This window comes from Alligator mississippiensis, chromosome 2 (assembly GCF_030867095.1).
Source record: "Alligator mississippiensis isolate rAllMis1 chromosome 2, rAllMis1, whole genome shotgun sequence".
In the NCBI taxonomy this organism is placed as follows: Eukaryota; Metazoa; Chordata; order Crocodylia; family Alligatoridae; genus Alligator; species Alligator mississippiensis.
This window is the reverse complement of record NC_081825.1, coordinates 146475988-146502822: the sequence shown is the minus strand read 5'-3', so window position 1 is coordinate 146502822 and position 26835 is coordinate 146475988. Positions and strand designations below refer to the sequence as shown.

Sequence of the window (26835 nt, the reverse complement as noted above, 5' to 3'; positions counted from 1 at the left end):
GTTTCAAACTTGCAGAAGGTCAATTCTGGATGAACTAAGACTATAGATACTATGTACAAATTACTACAGGTATGTTTATTTCAAGGTTAGTTTTTAAATTTGCTCCTCACTTCCACATGCTCAGGCAGAGCAGGGTCTGACGGTAATGGGGGAGGGGGGAAGGCTGCAAATGGAAGAAGTTGTCAGGGCATAGTACAAGGGGGGGCTCCCTGACCCCCAGATTCATTTTCCCTGCAGTAGCAGTGGGAGGGGAACAAATTCAAGGCAAACCTCTAATAATTAGATTCTATACCTAGAAAATTATGATGTCTGTAATTTTTTATATATAGAATCTAATTATTGTGGGTTGTCTTATATTCAAGTAAATATGGTAATCGTATAGTTTCATAGTAGCTAGGATCAGGAAGGACCTGAACAGATCATCTAGCCTGACCCCCTGCCACAGGCAGGAATGAATGCTGGGTTCACAAGACCCCAGGCAGGAGATCATCCAACCTCCTCTTGAATTTGCCCAAAGTAGGGGCGAGGACCACTTCCCTGGGAAGTTGGTTCCAGATTTTGGCCACCCTAACTATAAAATACTGCCTTCTGATCTCTAACCTAAACCTATTCTCCATCAGCTTATGACCATTGTTCCTTGTCACCCCAGGTGGTGCTGGGGAGAAAAGGGCTGTACCTATTTGCTGTTGATCTCCCCGATTTTTGAGTTTGTAAGCAGCCATCAGGTCCCCCCTCAGCCTCCTCTTGCTGAAGCTGAACAGGTTCAGGTCCTTCAGTCTCTCCTTGTAGGTCCTGTCCTACTGCCCTCTCATCAAGCGGGTGGCCCTCCTCTGAACCCTCTCCAGGCTGGCCACATCCCTTTTTGAAGTGTGGCGCCCAGTACTGGACGCAGTACTCCAACTGCGGCCTCACCAAAGACGCATAGAGGGGGAGTATCACCTCTCTGGACCGGCTTGAGATGCACTTTTGGATGCATGACAAGATATGGCTGGCCTTGCTGGCTGCGGTCTGGCATTAGAGGCTCATGTTCATCTTGGAGTCAGTAATGACTCCAAGATCCCTTTCCGCCTCTGTGCCTTCAAGAAGGGAACTCCCTAGCCTGTATGTATGCTGTGGATTCCTTCTCCCAAGGTGCAGCACCCTGCATTTGTCTATGTTGAACCCCATCCTATTCTCATCTGCCCACTTTTGTAGTCTGTCTAAATCTAGTTGCAGCCTCTCTCTCCCTTCAAGCGTGTTCACCTCACCCCACATCTTAGTGTCATCAGCAAACTTGGACAGCGTGCTTTCCACCCCCTAGTCCAAGTCGCTGATGAAGTTGGTAAACAGTGCGGGCCTGAGGACTGAGCCCTGGGGTACGCCACTGCTCACATCTCGCCAGGTTGAATACAACCTATCTGCCACTACACTCTGGGTGCGCCCCATCAGCCAATTTTTTTACCCATCCAACTGTGTAGGCATCAATGCCACAGTTGCTTAATTTATTGAAGAGGATGGGGTGAGAGACGGTGTCAAAGGCCTTCTTAAAGTCTAGTATTGGCTTCAATTTCTTATATTTTGGAGGGATTGTTGAACTCTCTGTCCCAGCAGGATGCTTATATGTAGCTGCCCTGTGTTACCAAACTTGTGTCAAAACCTTTGTAGGGTGATACTAGGTGCTTTCACTTTGGTGCTTCCACTTTCTTTTCATTTTGCTTATAAGCCTGTCTTTTTAACTCTGTCTTGCTAAAATGACAAATTCTACTTCATCATGTACTTGGATATCTCCACCTTTTGCATTAGGTTTAGCAATAGACTTGATCGCCAACTTAAACGAAATACATTGCTTAGGAGCATCCCAGATGGGGGAGCTCATCTCTTTCCCTTTAACAAAGCTACAAGATGAAAGGCATTTATGAAAAAGAACAGCATAATGTACCCATATGCTGTATAGGATTGACCTCTAGTGCACACAGAACATCAGTAGTCCGAGTCAGGAATCGGCAATCTTTCATTAGGAGTTGAATTAACACAGCTTGGTCCTCAGGTAGGCCAGACCTGGCAGTTATTAGATATTTTCCCACTAGATAATTGCAATAATTGCATGCACAAATGTAGACTGAGGAATGACTGGCTAAACTGCAATACTGCAGAGAAGGACCTGGGATTACAGTGGGCCATAAGCTGAATATGAACCCAACAGTGCACTCTTCTTGCGAAAAAAAAATCTTCATCTTAAAAATCAAAGGAAGTGATTCTTTCACACTATTTTGTACTGGTGAGGCCTCACCTGATGTACTGTCCTGTTTTGGGTCCCACACTTCAAGAAAGTCTGGGACAGAATCCAGTGGAGGGCAACAAAAATAATTAGAGGTCTGGGTAACATGACTTCAGGGAAGACTGAAAGCAAGCAGCTACATATAAATTATTTAGTCTAGAGAAGAGAAGTCCTGAGGGGTGATTTGATAGTTTTCAAATACCTGAAGGGTGATTGTAGAAAGGGTGGAGATTAGCCTTTTCTGTGTAGTTATTGGGGACAGGGCTAAGAGCAATGGACTCGAGTGACTGCAGCAGAAGAAATTTTGTTTGGAAATTAGGAGGAACTTTCTGACCTGAGGGGGGTCAAGCTTTGGAACAAGCTGACTAGAAAAACTACGGAATCTCCATCATTGGAAGCTTTCAAGAGCAGGTTGGACAGACAGTTGTCTGAAGTGATTTAGTCAGAAAGGATCCTGCCTTGAGCTGGAGATGGACTAAGTGATCTCATGAGGTCCCTTCCTTCACACTTTCCTATAATCTTTGGTGGCACATTCTTGCACAAAATTTAACTAATAGCACGAAATATAAATTTCTGTGACTGTCATTTTTTGACATGCTTGGTGGGTCAGATAAAATCTCTGTGCAGGTTAGATTTGGCTTGCAGGCCATAGGTTGCCAACTCCTGTCTGAGTAACTGACCAAGCTGATTTTGTTTTGTTATGGAAACAGAATAGCTTGACTTGTATATAATGATCTGATCATTAATAAATATGGCTCTAGATGGTAGTTGAACTCTAGCTCAATTGGAGTTTGTGATGATTTTTTTGTGAATAATCTGTGCTTTCATAATGGCTACAGAATTTCATCCCTACTAGTATAAATCCCTTTTTATAATAATTATAGGATCTCCACTCTTCATTTTGTAGCAGTTAATATGATTGCCACAGTGGTGGAAATACCAATGCACTCAACCCACCTAGCTTTTGAACTTCTCCAGGATTTTAACTGTCCAAAACCAGAAGATGAATGTGTAAAATGTATGCTGCAGGATATTATGTCAATAAGAGCTTAGAGAGTGAATCATAGCCTGATATGCGGACAACCTTTTTGGAAGGAACACAAGGTATTGCACCACATAAAATGTATTGAGGTTTGACAGTTTTTAGTCCTAGGATTAAAGTGGGAAAGAATGACTTGCTGATTGCCCTTGACCCTTATCCTGACATGATCAAGGGTCTGTCTGTGATGCTCATTGCGAGGTCAGATCCTGCCTGTCGACTTGGTTTTTGTTGGGACTAAACCATTCTGGTCTCTGATAATTGCCTTTGAAGAGAGGCAATTCATTCTTGAGAGTGCATGCCTCTGCATCTTGCCCCCTGAGCAATCAAAAAGGGTGCTGATAGCAGTAGGAAAAGAATTTGAGGCAGCTAAGTCTGCAGGTCTTTACTGTCATTGTCATCATCATCACACTGAATAGTTTGATGTATAATGTCTGATTTGTGCAGTGCTGACAGTTACCGTATTTATTCTATTCCAAGATGAGGTTTGTTTCCCCACTGCCCATTTAACATAGGGAGGGAAAAACTTTATCTTGGAATCAAGCATGAGGCAGCTGGGAGGCAGGCAGCTGCTGTGGGTTTGGCTCTGATCCTTGATCAGAGGGTCCTGTTTTCTGTCCTACTGCCTCTATGCCCCCTGACTCCCCCACCCATAGCCTCAAGCCCCTTCCCCATCTCCTCTTTCCCCATTTCTCCCTTCCCCTCTGATCTTCCCTGATCCCTCCTCCCTTTTACCCTTGCTCCAGTACTGGCAGGCTTTGTTCCACTTCAGGCAGGAGCATGGAGCATAGCCCCAACCTGGCCCTGTGTCGGCAGTGCTGGTTCCACACCACTGCTGTGGGGTTGGCTGGGGTTGTGCTCTATACTCCATGTCCCAGGCTGGAGCAGGGACAGGCTGCTGGTGCAGAAGCAAGGGTAAGTAGAAAGAGGCAGCAGGGGGCAGAGGCTGTGGGGTGAGAGAAGGTGTGGGACTGAGGCTGCAGTAGGGGGCACGGAAGCAGTGTGGGGGAGAAGACAACAGGGCTACAGGGCATAGAGCAGGGCAGGGCTGCAGAGCATAGGGAAGGGAGGCACAAGGTGGGGATAAGTGGGGTGTGGCAGGGATAAGGGGGCAGAGCTGCTTGCTTTGTACCACCTGTCCCCTCACAGCCCCCTACCACCTGCCTACTTTCCATTTTCCCCCACTGCCTGCTCCCCTACCACTGCTTTCCCAACAGCAGTGGTGGTAGAGACGAATTTAAGACTGTTCTCCAATGATTAGAAAATGTTACATGGAAAATTTATAACAAATTTATAAATTTTCCATGTATGGAATCTAATTATTGGGGAGGGTGTCTTAAATTCAGGGTTGTCTTGGCTTTGGGTAAATATGTTACTATTTTTCAGGCTTTTCTAGGGCCTGCAACACTAAAGTATATGTTATCAAGGGCAGGATCTGCAGAGGCAGTTACTCAGAGCTCCAGCTATAAGTGAATTACTTTTTAATGCTGATTTTTTAGAAAGCCATGACTGTACATAGTTGAAGAATTTGATTCTCATGAGCTAAATTAGAAAATATTATGGCCTTATTTTTATAAGGGAATATAGAAGGCTTTACCCAAGTCACAGCTGTAATAATGTCCATCTTCTGTAATCTTACATGTTTGTATTTTGCAATAATGTTAATATTTTACAGGCTTGGCTTCTAGGAATGAAAGTTGTGGGCTTGTGAGAGGGGTTTGTGGTGACAGGTCAGATTGGGACACTTGTTGTAGGCACATTGTTGTATTCACAAATACAGTACCAATAACAGCTTTATCTTGACTATCTTCTCTTACCATTACATTTATATTTTAAGAATTTGAACTGTGATTTAAGGGCTTAAATATAATCTAGATTTAATTTTTTTTTTTTTAAATCTTGTACCCTTTTAAAAATCTTTTTACACAAGCAACAAGACAACCATAACTAAATATTAAAATGTGTGGCCTGGTCCAAAGCTCTTTGAAGTGACATGAGGTTTCCATTGACCTCAGCAGGCCCTGGCCCTTTAAACAGAGTTGTTTAAATTTTGTAACTCCTCCAGTTGTCTGTGACATGGGTCAGTCATTAAAGAAGGAAAGAAACGCTTTGTCCACATTGTTCTCTCTGTGGTAACAGTACTTCTGCTATAACTATGGTTACAGATGTTGATGTATCTGACCACGGACATTGTAGTATGTAAATGTTTTTAAAAATATCGTCAATGAAATTGTTTAAAAGAAATAAAGATAAGTAGGTTTATTCTTTCAGTAGAAAAGAAGTAGATCTACACTCCTGTTCAAAAACTAGCTGCTGAAAATTAAATACGTAGAAGAAGAGGGGAGAAACTGGAAGGGAGGGAGGGATTTATGGTACAAATTAAGTTTTGCAGTGGGGTTGATTTTAAAAAGTAAAGTAGGACAGCTTTTTATAAATGTGACTAACTGGAAAGAAACTAAGTTGTTTGTTTGATTTGTAAAAGCTGAGATGTGAGGAGAGAAGAAAAATAAAGTTTGGGGCATGAGAAATGAGAAGGATGGTAAGGTTGTGAGCAGTCATGGGACAAAGACAAATGAGTAGTAAATGTGTCCGGAAAATAAACACTTGATCTCTCTCTGTCTGTAGATTGGGAAGACCTAGAAATTAAAATCTTATGTTCTAAATACACTGTTGTCCTCTGAGATGTCACATTATGTACCAAATCCTTTCTCTCTTCTCTCCTTTCTAGATGTTCGTTGCTGTGGCTTTGGCCAGTGATTTTTCTTGAGTTAATTTTTTGCCATATTCTCAGTCATTCCTGTTACTTCCCCTTGTCAGCCAACCCACGCTCTCTTCCTCCCCACACAAGTGTCACAACCTCCATTCCATTTCAATTTCAAGGCTACATACTGACAGATGGATGGTTTCTTGTGGGCTGTAGAACAGGACATCTTAACAGATGCACTGTCACTACCACTCAACTCTGCAACAGCTGGGGACACCCAATCCCACATAGTAGAGGTGCACCAATACATCAGTCCGATATCAGATCAGCACAGATGTAAAGAAAATTGATCATATTGGAAACTAGCCTGATGTGGCCAATAATTGGCTGATAAATGCCCATGCATGTGTGCAGCCGCAGTGCAGCACGTAGGCAGTGAGGAGCACAGCCTGGCAGCTTGGAGAGCAGTGTGCAGCTGGTAAGTCTGGTGTGGAGGGAGGGAAGGGGTGTCAGGGGACAGATCAAGGCCCCTGCAGTGAAGAAGGACTGGGGCTGGGGCAGGGCCTGGGGAAAGCACTGCCCAGCTGGGGCGGGCATGGGATGGAGCCACAGCTCATCCAGGGGGTGTGGGGAAGAGGTGAGTGGCTCCTGCTGCTATGTGTCACTTGTCCAGGAGCTGCTGATCCAGCGGCTCCCACTGCTGTTTCTGCTGCTTGTCTGGAGGGTTGTGGGGGAGGGGTGTTGTCCCAAATCTGCACGGGGCAGTGCAGGCTTGAGCTGCATGGGGCTCTTCCCAGCTCACCCTGCCCTGCCCCACAGATCTGGGGGCACCCTTCCTCCCCCCCCCCCCCCCCCATGCCCTCCAGGACAAGCAGTAGGAACTGCTGGACCAGTAGGCAAGCGCCAGACCAACGGCTCCTGGAACAGCGGCACACAGTGGCAAGAGCTGCTCCCAGCCCCCTCCTCTGTGCCCCCGAGACTAGCTGTGGTTCCTTCTGTGTTTGCCCCTGCCCCAGCCCCACTTCTCCCTCACTGTGGGGGCCTTGATCTGCCCCCCTACACCCCTTCCCTCCCTACTCCCCTTCCACCACACCAGACTTACCAGCTGCCAGGCTGGTATCGGAAATTGGATCAATGTCGGCTGATACACCTCTTTAAAAATCAGCTATCAGTATCGGCCCCAAAAATCTCTATTGGTGCACCCCTACCACAGATTTCTAAAAATGAGGTGCAAAATTGATTTGTCTCCCTCTATTCCCCATGATTTTGAATGTAAATAAAGCAAAAGATCTTGCGTTTCCTACAATGAGCTTTGTTTTTGGCAGGGATTCTCAATTGGGGGTCAGGTACTTTGCTTATGAGTTTATTTGGGAGTCTGGCATAAGGGACTCTGAGGATAGACCCAAGTTCCCTTTTGCTCTACTGCTGACTCCATTCATGGCCTTAGCACTTAACCTTTTTATGCTATATTGTCTTCATCTGCAAACCAGGGATGCTGATACTGACCTTTTCTTCATGAGTATTGTGAGAATTAATGAATCGCTCAGTAAATCAAGGAATAGAAATAATGAAATTGCCATTATAGTTTCATTATAACTTTATAAATGACTCCATGCTATCTATGTTATATAATAGGCTGTGAAATCAACAGTGCAGACCATCACTGTAGGAGGAGTGGGTACTTCTCAATTTAAGACCATCATTCCCTTGGCAACGGCACCCAATGTTCAACAGATTCAGGTACCTGGAAGCAAATTCCATTATGTCAGGCTTGTCACTGCCACAACAGCCAACAGTTCAACTCAGTCAGCCAGTCAAAATCCCAGTACCAACACGCAGTCTCTTCAGCAAGGTCAGTGGTGTCATCAATATGGCATTTTATTTATTTGGTTTTATGTTTACAAGGCTCCTTACAGTGCAGATCTGGCCTGGTGGGGTGATCCAATTTGACACCCCTGTTCTAGTCTTTGGCAATTGCCAGCTGGGCAAATTTAATTCCATACGCCTTGGGTTTGGGATGTTACATATCCATTGCCCTTCTTCAGGGTTGTGTTTTGAAATGCTCTGCCATCTCATTGCTCAGTCAATAGGGAACATTTATTCCCAGGAGAGAATATCCATCACTTTACCTGCTGCTTGATTTGTGACGAGTCATTTACTCTCTCTATATCAAAATAAAACTGTCTGCGTATATCTGACTGGATTGTTGAGGATTATTGAGTTAATGTTTGTTCAGCACTTTAGCTTTATCAAAGGATCTCAAAGTGAGATCTGCCATTTTTACTGTGTACTGTAGTGGTGATAGAATGGACAGAAGTGAATGAAAATGTGACTTCCCCAATAATAGCAAGGAGAGTTGTACACATCAGCTGACTAAGACCAATATTTTTTATATTTATGCGCTGTACTGATGGTAACCCTGCATGTTTAGTACAGTAAATACATTATGTTGACATAAATTGAAAGCACGAAAGGAATAAGTTGGATATCAAAGTTAGAAGCTATCTAGGATGTTTTGTTTAAAGTAAAAATAAAACATCAAAATTGGGTTTTGCTGAAAACAGCTTTAGCCAAAATTTTGTCTGGTTGAGCACTTGAGTAACTGTCTGTAGTACTTTTCATGGGTGTCAAGTGTTTTAAGAGCTGGGGTCGAAGTAAGAGAGGTCTAAGAAGCATCTACCCGTAGCTTATTGTAGTCATGTGTTTTGAAAATGACATTTGGACCATTTTCAAAGAAATCTAAAGAAGAAAACTGATTTGCATTAACTTAATTAAAAATGGGATTGATTTATGTACAGCTAAAATGTAACAGCATATAAAATGGAATAAAATAAAGTGAAGAACCCAAATACAATTCTAAAAAACCAAACCCAAGCAATAAATCTATCACATTGCACAAAGGTAGTATTTTTTTTTATTTTAGGTATGTGGAAGTGCTACAGAATTAAATGGAAGAGACCTGTTGTTAAATGTGCAGATGGCATGTGATTACATGACTTACTGATTTTGTTTTGTGTTTGTTTGTTTATTTGTTTTAAACAGCCAAGCCAGTGGTGGTAAATGCAACCCCAGTGCGGATGTCTGTCCCAATAGTACCAGCACAGACTGTCAAACAGGTGAGTGCAATGTGATCTCTCTGTTCTTGGATCATTTCAGCTAGTGAGCAGATGAAAAAAATCTAGTTGTGGAAATAAAGAATGATTTTTACACTCTTCTGCACAGACGCTTGTCTTCAAAATGAATTTAAAAAAAACACCACATTTACAAGGTAAAGAACCATATGCTGAAGATGTCATAAGGATTTTGTATCTTTCCAGGTGGTGCCCAAACCAATCAACCCATCTTCACAGATTGTTACCACTAGTCAGCCCCAACAAAGACTTATTATGCCAGCCACTCCACTGCCACAAATACAACCAAACCTCACTAACCTCCCTCCGGGTACTGTTTTGGCACCAGCACCTGGCACAGGAAATGTAGGCTATGCTGTTCTTCCAGCCCAGTATGTTACTCAGGTATGTTGTTGGCATGTGACTATTACAAAAGGAGCTGGAGATGGTAGTGTCATTTGTAAAAACCTGCTGCCTTGAATCTCCACTTGTGGTTTAGGCATTTGAATTGATGCAATTACTTATTGCAAAACTTGATCGAATATTAGGATAAAAAGAAATAGAAATTCAGTTCATAGTTTAACATTTTTAAAGTCCAGCAATGTATTTGGGGCCTGCATGTTGTTGATAGGCATCTTGTTTTACAGTTTCTGCCCTAATGGTCTACATTTTACAGTTGGAGAAGGCATTTGCACACTACTATTTCATTTGTATTCTAAGAGGAAAATGACATGGGGACAGGCCAGCTTTGGTTCAAATAAGCAGTGGAAAAGACAGTAGTCCAGGTTTTCAAAAGCACTCTACATCCAGAGGTGGAGCCCAACTTTGAGCCCCTCCTTGTTTTGGCATCAAAATAAAGTGCTCACATTTTTAGGAGTGCACAGGACACTGACTGCTGCCATTGTGTTCACAGGGAACTATTGTCTGCTGAGCTCTTCAGAGACTGTTACTGTTTCATTCAAATACTTGAATAGAAGTTGCTAAGTTGTGAGATCTTAGCAAAGTGTGGCCTGAGAATGGGACGCACATGCACGCTCACACGTATGAAAGGGAAAGCAGTCATGTGGAAACTCTTGTGAATTAATGTACTCTTAGCACTTTTTTCCTGTGAAAAAATTAAAAAGGCCATGGCAATAGACTTTGCTCCTCCATATTTTTGCACCTAGCTAATCTCAGCCTAGAACTGATAAGCACTGGCATAACAGAGCATGCAGGGAAATACCAAATAACACAACCAACGCAAATTGGTTGCATTTTCTTAGTCTCATTAAAGTTGATTTTTAACTGACCTTGGACCATGATAGAAGAGGTTAGGCCTATTTTTAGGCTCCAGACTTCCACTTGCGTTTCACCTGTGTACATATTCCTGTAGATAATTTGCATATCAACTATAGGCAAAGCATTTTAGCATCCTTCATAGTGAAGGTATTATGTAAGAATCAGTAGTTTATAAATATTAAACCTGCAACTTTGAACCTAAAGTTCCAACCTCCTTTTTTGCAGTGTAGTCCTAAGACTACTGTTAGTCTTGTGAGTTGTGAATAATTCAAACCAGTCTCAAAATTGGGACTAGAAGAATATATAGTTTACAAAACAGCATAAGGGAGGCTAATAAAGTATATTGCAAAGTCCAATGCGTGAAACTGTAAAAATGTGTACAGAATATTGTAAATAATTTACTTTTGATTTTGTTAGCTACAGCAGTCATCATATGTGTCTATAGCAAGTAACACTGGTTTTACTGGGACATCTAGTATCCAGACTCAAGCAAGGCTGCCATTCAATGGGTGAGTGTATAGAAGAGACTTGAACTGGCTTAAAACAAATGGACAAAAACTTGCTGCAGTCTTGCCCAAAATGTTGGTATGGTTTTGGTACATTTATGTGGGACAGACTAATCCTTGTTTCCAGAGTTACTGATAGGGGAAGTGGGGGGGGACAGCAGGGTGGGTGGGTGGCCTACTGTTGCTGTGTTTTTTGGAATAAGGAACACCTTTCTTTGACTTAAACCTTTTCTTTTTTTTGTTGTTGCAATATCCTATAGTGGGTATTTGAGCAGAGAACTGGCCCATTATTATTCAATATTTGTAGTTTAGTAGTACCCAGGAGCCCCAGTCACGGACTCCTCATGGTGCATTTAAATCTGGTAAAACAGTTGGTTATTTAGAACTTGCCAAAATCCACGTAAATATGTAGGTGTCTATAACTAGTACATAGCATCTGATGGAGTAGCCTGTTTACCTATGGAAGCTTATGACTGAGTTATTTTGTAAGGTGCTGACCTGTCCAGCCTTCTGCCCTTGATAACATTGATGCATTACCTTGAAAATTAAGCCAGTCAAGGTGGACATGTTTAAAAACAACATTGCTCCCCACAATCACTCCTCCCAGGTAGAGGGAGAACCCTGCCCAGTCCTGTTGAGTTTTTCCTTTCTTGAAAGGCTTGCATTTAAATGTATTGGTTTGTTTATTGCTGATAGGGGACTATTTTCTGAACTAATCCCAAATTCATATAGAAAACGTTCCTATAACATGTTCTTTTAATCTTCTGGAGATATGTTATATGAAGGGGGCACTAAATATGGTTATGGTGCAGCTTGCAGATCAGATTACTATAAGAAGAACTCCTAGGTTTCTGGGATAGGTAAAGCTGGCCTCTGTCAAAGAAGGGGTTCTTTAAACTACATGATACAGTTTCTGCCCTGCTTGCTCTTTGCTCAGATTCTTGTTGGTCTCCCTAGAACTGTTTTTTGTTGTTTCTTTCTTAATTTTTGCTAAAATATGTTTGGAGAGAGGCACCATTTGCATTTATCTCTATACTCTGTGGGGCTTGTTCAGATGCACAACAGCAGTATCATGAAGCCCTTTCCATTCCCTGTATAGTCCCTGCTGAGAGAGGCCTTTATGCAACATAACAGATGCAGGATGGTAAACTATTCTGCTCCTAGGCTGTTCTCTTTGGCTTTCAGTTCCCATTCTATTCCAGTGTCCAGCCAGATCTTTGGCAAATAGCCCCTTTCTTTCTTGATTCACAGGGTATCCTTCCCATAATAGCTGTGTTTCTTAATCTTTGACAAATATTATGAAAGCATATCGGAGGGAAAAAGTATAGCTTGGCTTATAGGATTTCACTTAATTACTGTTCTATTAACAGCAGTTAACTTGAACTTAAAATACAGAAAAAGAAACTTGTAATTTGTTGGTTCTTTTCCAGAATCATTCCATCTGAATCTGCAAATCGTCCCAGAAAGCCATGCAATTGTACAAAGTCACTGTGTTTGAAACTGTGAGTATAACTGAAATACTCTGATAAAATCTTCAGCATTTTATATACATATGTAGTGTGTGCACACATGCACAAAAAATGACAGAGAAATCTTAAAGTAATACTAGACTGTGAGGCCTCTTTTTTATATATAAAGAATTCCAATTTAGGATTTCAGTTCATCCATAACTCAATCAAGTGGAAATGTTGCATTGTCCTTTAAATTTGCTGACACTGCCCTAGTGTTGTTTTTAATTTCCACCTTGTTTTTTAAGTCACAATGGTGGGTGTGTTGGGCTGGGCTGGATGTTGGCATTTGAACCATGTGATGCAGAAGTGCCAGTGATGATCTTTGTCAGCACTACAGTTCCCATCACTACTGCCACTAGTGGAGTTGTCTGTGGTATCAGCAGTGGGAGGTTTAAATAAAGTAGTCTAGTATGGACAAGGCCTTTAAAATGTTTAATTTCTAATGTTGTTGTGAAGTTTCTCCCATACAGTGGGCTAGGGTCTGATATAAAGCCTGTGTTAGTGTCTGTATAAGTAGGTGGTTATGTTTAGGTGGAGTGATGTCTTAACTTTCCAACAGATACGAAGTAAAAGACCTCACAAGGAGGCATTTATTCTGGGCCTTCTTACAACTTGGATGATCAAGAGATCAAAGGCCCCCTCTACACATTGCAGGTATTGCACAATTAACTGGTTAATTGTGCAACTACCTGGAAACCAGCTACACGTGCAAAGTAGCTATCGCACAATAAAAAGCTCCAGCCAGCCATAAAGTCAGACCTTGAAAATATGTACTGACTTTATAGCTGGTTGTTATTGAGCTTTAATTTGCTACGATTCCCAGGGCTTGGGGGCTTCTCACATCCCCAGGGCAGGGAGATGGCTGCAGCAGTGACCCTCCAGTCCCGGAGGTACATGGCATTCCCTTGCAGTTGGGAGCCCCTCAACTGGGATCCAACTGCGGGAGCCTGCTTCTTGTCAGTGAAGGGGAGCCTAGGATTGGTCTCCCCTTGCACCAGGAATAAGGTGCAATGGGATCTAATGTGCAATCCCACAATCATGCCTCCTGCCATGCACATGTGACATGGCAGGAGGTGCAATTGTGTGAATCGCACATTAGATCTCATTGAGCCTTTAGACCTGCACATGTAGAGAGGGCCAAAGTGTACTGACAGAGGAGGCAATAAGATAGAAACTTGAGCCCCAGTTAACATACCTGTCCCTTCTTTGTCACCTTGAGATTATTTTTAATTTAGTATGTCATCATCATAATATTGATGTTCACACTCATTCCTTTCTTAGAATTTCTTCACTGCACTAGAAGATATTTAGTTCCCCATCAGATATTTCATAACATTCAGCACCAAATGTCTGCCTAGATGCATGGAAAACGAGGGTTTTGTTGTTCCCAAAATAGCCAGTGAATTCTAAAGGGGAGAAAATGATGCACTGTGCTAAATTAAAAAAAAAAGTCATCTTCAGTGTACTGTACAGAAATTAACTTGGGCCCCGTTCATCTCTTAATTTGCTCCAGTTATAGCCGTCAATGGCCAAGCACTGGTGCACTATGAGTTGTTGTCTTGCACTAGTGAAGCAGCCATTTGTACCAGTAGTACTTGTTCCTGCTTGCAACAGAGTGATTTCGACAAATTTTACTAATAAGATGGGCAAGTTATATCTGGAAAATATAGTTACAGAGAGGCTAAAGGACTTGCCTGACACCGTCGGTAGAGTTGGTCACAAAGCTATTAATATTAAAACAGAAAACCACTCTTTTAATAAAGTTGTAGAAAAATGTAATTATGCAAGTATTATGTGCTGCTCAAGATGTCTACCTACACCTTCTGGTCCTGTACACCCAGATGAGTGACATGACGCTAGTCCATAAGCCAAATTGGGCTCTAGGGCCCATCACCACCCTCTCTTTGCCCCATATGCTGGGATTGGGTCCTGAGGGCTCAGTACCGCCCCCTCCAACCCTCCACACTCTGGGATTGGGTCCCAAGGGGCCAGGTAGCAACTCCCCATATGCCATGCATTGGGATTGTGGTGCTGGGGCCCAGTGCTGCCCCCACCTGGTCCTGAGTGCCAGGATCTGGTGCCCCACCCAGCGTGCATGGCCTGGGGCTCCTCGTGGGTCTGGAAATTTGGCAGCCAGCTTGCTTTCCACCAAATGTCTGGACCTGTGGGGAACCTCATGGACTGGATCTGGCCCATGGGCTGGGGGTTGAGCATGCCTGGCCTAAACAATCCATCAGTTCATACAGCGTACTAAAACTAATTAGAAGCAATTGGACTAGTTCACAGTAATCCAGTGGATAAGGTACTAGTTTGGACCTGCAGAGGCAGTTCCTGTTCTGCCACAGACTTCCCATATGACCCAGGGCAAGTCACTAAGCCAGTTATTCAGCAGTATTTAGGCTCCTGAAGATACAGATAAGTATCTAGTAGGATTTTCAGAAGCACCTAAACAGGTTGGGTTCCTAATACTTTTTGAGTTCAGCTAGAAGTGGCAAGCATAAATAGTCCACTGAGTACCTAGCTGCATGTTTTAAAAAGCCTATTCCTTAGTCTGTCTTTGTCCAGATTTCCATTTTAAGGATGAGGGAAATTAGTACTTCTCTGCTTCACAAAGTTGGGAGGTAAAGTAAAGATGGTCAGATGCTCAAACATTACAGTAATGGGAGTAATAAAAAATAACTCGGCTACACAACTTGCTTCTCACAGAGGCAACTTTTTGTTCTTCATTCTCAGAGTGTCACACACAAGACGTGATTCACATGTCAGTATTTTATCCTCCTTCAAATCCCTTCTTTAGACTCACTTTCACAAAGTCTGTGAAACCCTGGTTATTGGTCAAGGTTAATTGGGTAATAGTGCTACTAGAATACAAGTGTTTTGTGCTGCTACTGCTGGCAGAATAATGCTAGTATGATACCTTTGGCCATGGTTTTTAAATACTTCCTGGATTTCTTATTTCAGGTATTGTGATTGTTTTGCAAATGGTGAATTCTGCAATAACTGCAACTGTACAAATTGTTATAACAACCTGGAACATGAAAACGATAGGCAAAAAGCTATAAAGGTGAGCTTGTCTTTTCTCCTTTAAAGTCAGCAAAACTTAGTTTACTGTACTCATCACTGCAACTGAAATTGGACAGCTGACCTCTTGTTTACCCTCCTCCATTGTTAGGATGAAAGTAGTAACCTATGTCTCTTGGGGCTCAGGAGAACCAAGTCTTGAATTTTCCCGAGGAATTTTTTGGCTGTAGTTGCTGTCTTGATGCTTTGTAGGCCTGTGCGAGTGTGGAAGTATTCAATTCTGATTCGGAGGACGGTGATTCAATTCAGATCACTGTCCTGAATCAATTTGGTGCTAATTTGGAGAGATTCAGTGATTTGGATTGGCGATTGGGGCCTCTGGGCACTCGTGGCAGAGCCCCCCTGCTTAGCGAGGCAGTGGGGATCCACATTAGTTCACGGCCAAATCTCTGAATCGGCTGAATCTCTTTTTCTGAAGCATTTCTGAATCGATTTGATATACTTTGGTCTCCTGATTCAATTCAGATTTGGAGATTCAGTTTCCGAATATGGGCCGAATTTCCCCGAATCAAATTAGCTACCAAAGCTTTGCACAGCCCTAATGCCTCTGTATCCTGTACCATATGTTTGATTCTTCTTTGGCATCTACGTTTTCAGGCCTGCCTTGACAGAAATCCTGAAGCCTTTAAGCCCAAAATAGGAAAAGGAAAGGAAGGGGAATCAGACAGACGGCATAGCAAAGGTTGTAACTGCAAACGTTCGGGATGTCTCAAAAATTATTGTGAATGCTATGAGGTAAGATGTATTTCCGTGACTTAAATTGAGTTTTCATCTTTTAAAATGCAACTCATCCCCATTCCATCGTCTCTCTTTCAGAGCTTTTTAGTCGACTACGACCACTAGAGCTGGTCAAATATTGTTTCAATAATTTGACTAATTTCATGTTTTTAGACTGTTTATTTTCCAAAAACTTGTCTGGTACCTAGTATCTAGCATAAGAACTACTTTGGCTTTTACTACACATGGTAAAACTTACATTTGATCCTTCACAGTTGTATCTTCTAACAAAATATTAGATATTGTTAACGTGCTCAAGTGTTTCTTTGGAGCATAGCAAGTGAATCTCCTTAAATAATTGGAGCGTAACCTTGCCTTGCAGTTCTGTTCATGGACATAGCAGCCTATCCTGGAAATTGATTGCTTTGCTTGTAGCCCTGTATATATCTGAATAGATAGCGATTATGACTCTATATTAAAAGGTAAATTCAGACTGTCTGAAGTAATGTCTTCTGCAGAAATTGGTTTTTTGTCATGTCCTTGATACCTTCGTGTAGGTCAGTGGTTTTCAACCTTTTTAGATTCAAGGAATGCTTCCATAACTTTCAGTTTCATAGATTTCATAGACATTAGGGCTGGAAAGGACCTTTGGGTGGGGGGGGCTGGACTCAATGATCTTCTGAAGGGCAGGAAGTCAGCTGGGGTCATAGGATCCCAGCAAGATAAGCATCCAACTTACTCTTGAAGGTGTTCAATGTAGGTGCTTGAACCATCTCCAATGGCAGGCTGTTCCAGGCCTTGGGGGCTTGGACAGTAAAGAGATTCTTCCTTATGTCCAGCCTGAAATGGTCTTGCAGGAGTTTATAACCGTTTGACCTTGTCATCCCTTGGGGTGCTCTGGTGAACAAACGTTCCCCCAGATACTGGTGGTCACCCCTGATAAACCATCAGGGCCATCAGATCACCCCTGAGCCTGCGCTTTTCCAGGCTAAAGAGCCCCATGGCTCTCAGCCTGTCATTGTAAGGTCTGTTTTCCTGACCTCTGATCATGCGCGTGGCTCTTCTCTGGACGGTCTCAAGCTTCTCCATATCCTTTTTGAATTGTGGAGCCCAAAACTGGACGCAGTACTCCAGCTGCGGCCTCACCAAGGCCAAGTACAATGGGAGAATGACGTCCTGGGATTTGCTTGAGAAGCATATGGATGCAAGCCAGCATTTTGGTCGCTTTACTAGCCGCAGCATCGCATTGCAGGCTCACGTTCATCTTGTGGTCAGTGATGACCCCCAAGTCTCTTTCTTTCGTAGTGCTAGCCAGCATAGCACTGCCGAGCCTATAAAGTTTACTGCAGGTTTTTCCTCCCAAGGTGGAGAACCTTGCGTTTTTAAACACCATCAGGTTCTCATCCACCCATTTGCTGAGCCCATTCAGGTCAGCCTGGATTGCCCCCCTGTCTTCTGGTGTGGATGCTTTGCCCCAAAGTTTGGTGTCATCAGCAAACTTGGCCAGTCCGCTTTTGACTCTAATGTCCACATCATTAATGAAATGTTGAACAATATGGGTCCAAGGACAGAGCCTTGAACCCCACTGGTCACAGGGCACCATGATGATTGATTTCCATCAAATACTACCCTCTGGGTCTGACCACGGAGCCAATTTCCCAGCCAGCAGATCATGGTGGACCCAAGGCCACAACTGGCCAGTTTTGCCAAGAGGTGATCATGGGATACCAGATCGAAGGCTTTTTCGAAGTCAAGATATATGACATCACTCTCTTCTCCCTTATCCAGGTGACAGGTCACTGGTCGTAAAAGGAAATGAGATTGGTCAAGCAAGACCTACCCGCAACAAACCCGTGCTGGCTATCCCTGTTTGGTTTAGTGGCACCCTGATTGAGAACCACAACTGTTGCTGCCTCAGCTTACTTCAGTGGCTCTCAACTTGGTACTGCCACTGCAAGGTGAAACTGCCCTGTGTGCCTCTGTTGTGTTGTCTCAGCTTATCGGATAAACCTAATGCAAGCAGGAAGACCTGCTTCTGCCACAGCCACTCCCTGATATTTCACCTGACAGTGGTAGTGGCAGCACCCTGGTTGATGATGATCAAGGTAAACTGAGTCAGTACAACAGTGGTTCTCAGCTAGGGTGCCTCTAAATTCAGATAAGTTATGGAGGAGTGTCTCGAATCTGAAACACTCTTAATTTGAAGGTTTTGAGAGGGGAAAATCTACTGCTTCATGCGGGAGTTTGTTTCAATGGCTCACATTTAAAAAAAACAAACAAACAAACAAAAAACCCCAGAAAACTTGGGCCTCATTCTCATTTGATTTTTGCCCTAAATGAGGATGTAATTGTACTTAGTTAATGTGGTTTACACAGTTATGTTTCATAGTTGCAGAATAGTTGACATTTACACTGTAAAATGTGCATTGTAAACACCTTTCATTTTGGTGCGTCTCTCTCTTAGCGCATACTAAGTTTGAGCCAGCAATGGGATATAAAGTAACATGTTAGGTGAACTACCCTTTCCTTCCAGGCAAAGATCATGTGTTCCTCAATATGTAAATGCATTGGCTGTAAAAACTTTGAAGAAAGTCCAGAGCGAAAGACATTGATGCACTTAGCAGATGCAGCAGAAGTCAGAGTCCAGCAACAGACAGCTGCAAAGACAAAGTTATCCTCACAAATTTCCGATCTGCTTACAAGGCCAACACCAGCACTCAGCAGTGGAGGGGGGAGGTAAGTTAATGTGTTGTTTTTTGTTTTGGTTTTTTTTTAATCTGGTTTCAGCATTGTTTTCACACGTGACTGGCTTGCTGTCCTGCTAGGCTGGATCGTAGTAAGCTAAAATTATGGCAGCCTTTGACCTTTGTCTTCACTACTTCTTTATTGCTAATACTGTTTAATATTGTATTGCTGTAGCAACCAGAGACTTCAATTGTGATTGGTGCCCCTTGGTGCTAGGTACTGCATATACTCAACCCTGAGTAATAGCTGAAGAAGTCTGAGCAGAAATAAGCTGCCTAAGTTTGCAGTTAAATTACTTTCATAGATAAAGTTCTTTATCTCATGGATATATCTCAGAGCTCTGAGATCAAAAGCCATGTCATATAAATCTTTCTACTAAATATATACCACACAAGCTGCCTTACTTACAAAGTAAGTCAATACAGAAGTATTGGGCATTATGGCAATGAATTTAGGGTACAAGCAGAAGTAACTTTTGAAACAGGTTCCCTCCTCCTGAATATCCCCCAAACCTCTCCTCTCCCTTTCAGAGACGGGGACAGGGAGAACTGGGGCTGTAAGGCCTGATAGCAGCAGGGGTCTGGTGGGCAGGAGGAGAGGGGGAAGGGTAGGGGTGCAGCCCAGCCCCAGCTCCTGTGTCCATGCACAAGTAGCAAAGTAAAATGCTCCAAAGGGCAAGTGTGTGGGTACAGCTGGCTCTTTGAAATCTTTCAAAGACACTTGAAAGTTTTTAGCTGTTAACTTCTGTCACCACACTTAGAGTAAGGAAAATGGAACTTAAAAAAAAAAGTACAAGATGCATCAAAAGTCATAGGGAAAATGTTTGGTGGGATTTGAGAGAATATGCAACTGTGCCATGGCAAACTGTATCAAAATGTGTGTCCATGGAGGGGCAGAATTAGTTACATATGCTACCTAGAATTTGCCACACTTTTTTGAGTGTTTAATCATTCAACTTTGAACCTTGTCTTAATGTAGTTTTTCATATTGTACTATAAGAATAGATGAACTTGCACTAAATTCAATTACTTCATTTACAGTTTTTGTCTATGACCAAAAAGATGTGGAAAATTCTGTGTGTGGTCATTCTGTAATCTTTCTTGAAGTGTACAGAGTTGGAGGCAACCATGAAGCTGTCAGTCAAGGCGTTCTCTCCTTGCTTGTCTATTAGCTGGGACTTGTTCAGCACTTCCAACTTGAGGCAATCTCAGATGTGTCCCAGAAGCTGTAGGGGCTGATTCATCCTGCTCAAATCATCAGTGACTGAAAGTTTGGAACGTGTGCTTGCCTCTTGCTCACTCTGTTTGTAAGGGCGTAGCCTTAAAGTTAGCTGTTAGGCTGCATGGATCTTCACAGGAGAAAATGGAGATAAGCGTAATAATCCCTGTTTTACAATATTAGTAAGTATTGTGGTTACTGCAGAGAATAGCCAGTAGGTTTCCCTTGTCTTCTGTGCTTCAGAAAGTTTCTCAGAGTTCATGTTTTGTAGCAATATTATAGATAACAGTTCTGGTGTTTCTGTATTTGTTTCAGACTGCCTTTTACATTTGTAACCAAGGAGGTGGCTGATGTGACATGTGATTGCCTTCTTGCCCAGGCTGAGCAGGCTGAGAAGATGGGCAAGTCAAAGACAGCAGCAGAGCGCATGATACTGGAGGAATTTGGACGTTGTTTGATGAAAGTAATTAACTCTGCAGGAAAGTCCAAAAGTGACCCTTGTGCTATGAACTGCTGACTCTTGCACAGGAGCCATGATAAATTGGACTGAATAGAACACTTAAGGCACAGGGACACTTTGATTCACAGCAGAGAATTTATTAATAATATTTCATTTTAATTTGGTGCTTGTTTTAAATTAACTTGCATAATACTGAAAAAAAATCTTTTATAACACGGAATAGAGTCTTTTAAATCTTAGTTAAATCATCTTCTACTTATGACAATACGTAAAGGTAAATTCTCTCTCTTGCTCTCTCTCATATAATTGCCTAAAGAGTATATATAAATTATTATAATATATTATTTACAATGTATAGAGTTACATAACTTTGTTCATATGGTGGGTGGGGGGATAGACACTGTCAGAAAGCAGACATGTATGGCAGCAGACCTAAAGGACAGGTATCAGTATATTCAAGGAAGAGTTAAATTCAGAGATAGTAGCACCTCTTCAGGAGAAAGGTAAGAAATCTGCATTGAGAACCAAATTCAGCAAGGGCTTGAAGCACTTCTGTATCATTAAGCATTCAGACAGTGAACACACATCAGGAGTACTTTAAAATGTTTCTTATTGGGTCTGTATTGAAGACCCTGGCTGAAGTGGGCCAGAAGGGCAAGGCATGGTTTTTCAAGCAAAGGGTATATTAAGGGTGTTTATAACCAAATCTTTTGTGTTTGAAAAGAGCCATGTGCAGTGCTACCCATCCAGCTGGTATCATGGAGCTTGACCTTGTGAGTTCTTTACTTGGTGAACCTTTCACTGAATCTGAGGAGAGTTTACAATGTTTCAGACTTTCCAGAATCAATCTGGAAGTATATTTTTAATGATAGGAAGTGAGATCATGTGTATCCACTAGGATAAGACAAAGTTATCACAGTTCATGACGGAGATTTAAAACTACCTGCATCAGTTTTATTCTGAGAACACTTGTGAGACCAGGTTCCATGTAGAGTTGATCTTTTTTTGATATTGCTTTTCTAATCTTCCTGTCATACTGGCTTGTTTTTTTTAAGTGCTATTTAGATGACTACCATTTGAATCAGGACATACAAGTACATGGGTGCAGAATTAAGGCCACCATCAAAAATGGACATGTTTACGCCTTGGGAATGGAGGACACCAAATATAACTGTGTATAGAAATGTTCCAGAGTGGGAACTTTCTCCAGCATTTGTTTCAAATGATCTTGTCACTTGTTTTGATAATGTAGCACATTATCAAGCTGAACTTGTTAAGCTCTAACATTAATGGAAACAAAACAACCATGTTTAAATTCACAGGCATTTTTGTTAAACATCTTAATTCTGTCTATCAGAATGATTGCTACTCTTTTTCCAAAAGGGATTTTTTTTATTCTCTCCATGTATCACTGTGTGTGTGTGTGTGTATGTATATGTGTGTGTGTGTGTGTGTATATGTATATATGTATATGTATGTGTATATATATATATATATGTGTATGTATATATATATATATAACATACTTTTCCATGTGTGTATGGGTAGCAAATACACACATCTGAAAAGGGAATCCATCATTCATTTAAAAAGTACAATTTTTTTAACAATTAGGTCTTGGATTTATAAATGTCAGTGCAGTAACTTTAAATGTAGATAGTACAGACATTCGGCTTACTTCTAGTGTATCAATATAGTATGTCCAGTAAAATTTGTATAAATGTAAATTAGTGTAAGTGAAAAAAAATAATACCTAATCAAGTTATTTTTCAAACAGATTGCAATATGCCTTCTTTTGCCCAGAACTAAATTTATGTTAATTTTGTACATAATCCATTTTATTCTAAATTGCACCTTTTGTGATGTATTTATATATAATGTGCAGAAAATGCTTGTGAAACTTGGATTACAGTTGTAGATGATGTATGATGGCATTGCTTGAGAATAGTTTGCTTGTAAAGGTTTTGAAGGTGCAATCAAATGCTTTTAGTTCTGTTTGTTTTGAACAAGCTTTCTCAATGTTAAAATGTTAAGCTTGAATTTTCCTTCCTTCTTCCCCCCATCCCCAGGGCACACAAATGCTTTTTGTACTTCATTAGCCATTTGCATCAAACTGTGGAACACAATTTACAGTCAAGTTCATCCAGTAATTTTAAACAAAATTTGGGGTGAGCCAGGGGTTCATTTTCTAGGTCTGTTTGCATCAAAGTAGAAAAATTTTAAATTTATATTTACTAGACCTATTCAAAGAACACACTTTTTTCTATATTGTAAAAACAGAGCAGTCAGACAAATCGCAAAGAAAAATAAACATTTATACTATTCTGTATATGTTATTTTTGCACTCTTACTTTAGAGCTGATATGAACTCCCTATAGTTTAGTCGGATACCTGAGTTGTTAATCAGAGGTCAGATTCTCATCAAAGCAGCTGCCATTAAGACTCTGGATTCTGCAGACCTCTCGCTTCGCTCAAAGCATGTGATGGAAATCAGTCAGACTTCAAAACGTTCCAAAAGTCGTGTGTGTCTGAGATGGATTTAAGCTGTTGCTTAAATAATCTGGAAATGGGCCAAAATGTATACCTGCAAGAGTAGGTAATTGGGCCCAAACAGGCACTGCTGTATTGTTACCTGTCTTGTATGACTAACTGGTTCAGAGAAGCATGAACCTTTTGTAGGCAACAGCACTCGTAGCATCTGAAGAAGTAGGCTGTTGTCTACAAAAACTCACGCTGCTCTGAGTCTCTAAGGTGCTACCCAGCCCTATGTTCTGCCAAGCTAACATAACAAATCAACTTTCTTCTCTCATGCATGAAATGCCATTTTTTGTACTTGCAGTACCTGGAGAAACATTAGACCCTGATCTAGCAAATACACCTACATAGGCAGACTCACTTGCCCATCTAAGACTCTAGTGGATTTAGGTGAACTTCACACAGGCAGGAAGAGTCTATCCCCAGAGATACATCTGCAAAATCAAGTGCAAAACGTTCAGCTTCAGCTTTGGTAGCCTTTGATTAGTTGGGACTTGGCTTTTTTTTTATCTTTCTTGAGGAGGAAGTTCTTTGCAATGTCTTACAAGGTTTACTGCATAAGAACTGGAAGTTCATTAGAATTAAAGTAGCTGCTGCTTGCTACGAAGTAAAATTATTTCTATTTTGGGATTTTTGTGTTCTCTTTTTTTTGCTGGCTGTTTCATTTAGGGCTTTTTCTATAGTTTTTCACATTGGTATGAAATTGGTGCTCAAGGAAATGGAGGATGGATGTTACTGCCAAGAGCAGAGGTTGGCAATGTTTTTGGATGGAGTGCCAAAAACACTTGTAACCTCAACTTCTAAGATGCTGGCATGCCAAGGCTGGACAGAGGGGGAGCCGTGAGGGGGCCCAGATCCTTGTTGTGTCAGTGCAGCCTTGGCCCCTTCCCCACTGTCTGCCAAGCAAAAGACCTTCATGTGCCACACTCTGGCACCCATGGGTTGCCTACCCTTGGCCTGGAGCCAGTGGCTCCAACCCTATGGACATGTTTCAGGCAGGGGATAGCATATGTCTACTCTTCCATTGTTAAGTAAAGGTTGTCAGTACTAAGCAGGCAGTGAATGGATATGACCTAATCCTTCTGGATTAGGAGGAGTCACTAAATATATTTGGGAACTAGACCAAAAGGTGTTGGGGGGAAAATAACACTTTTTAACCAAATTTTGCTGGCCTAAATAACTGCTTCTCCTCAGATTTCTCCCCGAAAGGTAAGGTGGGTCTTGGCTCTGTCTGTATCTGTCACTAGTTTAATTCAAAATCACTAAGAGGATGACTTGTGGTACACAAATGAAACTATTAAAGAAACACAGAACAGTCACTATTTTGTTAATATATATTTTATACAGGACAACAGTAACAATTAACACAGAGTATAAATACTATAAAACCTATAACCAGAACAAAGGGACAGCAATCACAAGCCATATTTATTGGACCACTGCCATAGTTGGCTCTGTCTGCCTCTTCAGACCCAGTGCCAGGGCTTACCTTACCCTATTACAGGTCACTGGTCTTTTATAAGGGTATATGACAGGAAGGATAGCCCTCAACAGTATCTCTCTTCCCGAGGTATGGTGGGGGGGGTAAGTACTCACCAAATACTCAGGAAGCCACTACCAAAGCCCTTAAGCACCTGATAGGAAAATGTTAGGGAGTCCACCTCTGACTGAGTATAGCTGTGTGCTGAGGAGTGGTCTCTGGCTGCTCCAGGGATCCTTCCTCCTTGCAGAGGACCCAGATTCTGTGGAGGATCTGTACCAGCTACCACCCTCTCTCGGTCTCCTCAATCACTGTCTCTATCAATCCTTACAAGGCCCTCATGCATTCCTATACAGCCTCTTCCACAAGCATACCCTTGCCACCTCACACACAGACACATGCGCACGCACACACCAAGCCCCTCACTCAGAGACCTTTTAAAGGGCTGGTGCACACAGCTCTTTGGATGGTGCACTCATCCCCAAAACATGCACACTGCACTCTATCCTTTATACTTAAGGGTGTTGTATGGAAAATTACCAGACTTAGGACCAGCGTGACATCATTTGTCCTACTTACAACCTCACCTGTGAATGGCCTTATCAGCTCGAACTGTTCTGGTCCCGTAACTTAACATGAGCCTGCCATGAGCATCTTAATTTGCTCTCAGCAGAGGCAGCTGAAGTGTCAAAGTGTTACAGTTGTCTCTGGCAGAGACTGAATTACATTAAATGCTCTAAAATTATACAAGATACAGTCCATGCCTTAAAAGATGTAACGATCAAAGGACGGGGAAAGCAGCTGGCATATAAGTAGCCTTAAAAAAAAAAAACAATTCTAGTTTTATGGATTATCTCCTGTTTCTTTTGCCATGATTAGCAAGCTTCCTGTAGGCATGTTGGGTGGATCTTCAGGAAGAGCACAATGACCTTGAGGAGCCGCTCAGTTTGATTGACCTAATCATGAGCAGAGATGTGAGAGAGCATCAAGCCATCTGGGAGAAGCAGACAAACTGAGGTATGGAAGCACTGGTGAAACAACAGAGTTCAGGAGCAACATGCTTCAAGGCAGAGTGAGTAAGTAAAGAGATGGTTGTGGTACTTGGTCTGCAAGATGAGATGAAGAAATGACCTTGGTGTGGTGGAAGGCAGTAGAAGAATTCAAAGGAAGAATGGCATGGTCAGGATGACTGGCAGCTGAATTTTTGTATGGACTGGATGAAGGGGATTGTTGGGGTGGCAAGAAGACTGTCATTAGTCAAGAGGTAACAGGGTCTGGGCAAGCACTAACCTATTAAAGAAAGGGTTTACAATATAGACCTGAAGGAGAAGCGGCAGCAGGATTTGGGTATAGTCTGAACCCACTCAGTAGTGGGAGGAGAAAGATCAAAGGTAACTGGACAATAAATCTGAGTGAAAGAGCAGTGTCAGGAGAATGGGAAAGAGGGTTTGGGTGGAACTTGAAGAGTTGGTTTTAGGCCTGTTAATTCAATGGGAACATGGTGAGGAAGAGAGTTCACAGATTCAGGATTGGACCAAGGAAGTGCATGAATATGTTCAAGATAAGCTGAAGTACAAGATATGTCCGGTTTTCTGTTCAGACCTGGGCATTTGATCAATTGGTATTGTCAAATCATGGTCAACTAGTTTAAGCATTAATTTTATTAGAACAGTGGAGAGAGAGATGTTTTATCATCATTATGCTAACTACAAAAAAGTGACCTGTTATAGTGAAACAATGAAATTATTCTATTAAAACATTATAATGAATGTTTATAACCACTACTGTTAGGCAAGTGTAAATGTGAACAATATGCAAGACTGATCAGTATTTCATTTCCTTGGCTTTTATCCTGAGACCCCAGGGTCAGCTTGAACAATTAAAAAAAAAAATAAAATTAAAAAAAATGAAAATTAAACAAATAAAATCCATGGAACAGCTATAAAAGACAAAAGTAATTTTTTTAAGTGTAGTTATGCTAAGTAAACAGCAGGCCAGCTCTTGAAGCTTTTTGCATTTGGAGATGCCGGTCATCACAGCAGATGACCATAGGAGAAACTTGTCTATGCTGCTGGTTTTGGTTCTTCCCTAAGCACAGAGCAGCTCCTGGAGCTCTGTGTGACTAAAGGGGTGGGGGGAAGACAGCTGGAAGAGTTTGAGAGAAGAGCAGGATGGGGAGTACCTCTTCCTGACT

The 26835-nt window shown here is 41.9% G+C and overlaps 1 protein-coding gene across 7 annotated transcripts in view; it reads left to right on the top strand.

Moving 5' to 3' along the window:
* Positions 1 to 22955, top strand: part of LIN54 (lin-54 DREAM MuvB core complex component) — a 72660-nt gene extending 49705 nt beyond the window's left edge. For all 7 annotated transcript variants that reach the window (XM_059722236.1, XM_019483940.2, XM_059722235.1 and 4 more), the window contains 9 exons: positions 7636 to 7852; positions 9043 to 9116; positions 9318 to 9515; positions 10806 to 10897; positions 12325 to 12396; positions 15367 to 15469; positions 16084 to 16221; positions 18737 to 18939; positions 20482 to 22955. In XM_059722236.1, the coding sequence (XP_059578219.1) occupies positions 7636 to 7852; positions 9043 to 9116; positions 9318 to 9515; positions 10806 to 10897; positions 12325 to 12396; positions 15367 to 15469; positions 16084 to 16221; positions 18737 to 18939; positions 20482 to 20683 (1299 nt within the window). In that variant the 3' untranslated portion in view covers positions 20684 to 22955. The remainder of the gene's footprint in view (positions 1 to 7635; positions 7853 to 9042; positions 9117 to 9317; positions 9516 to 10805; positions 10898 to 12324; positions 12397 to 15366; positions 15470 to 16083; positions 16222 to 18736; positions 18940 to 20481) is intronic.
* The last annotated feature ends 3880 nt before the right edge of the window (positions 22956 to 26835 follow it).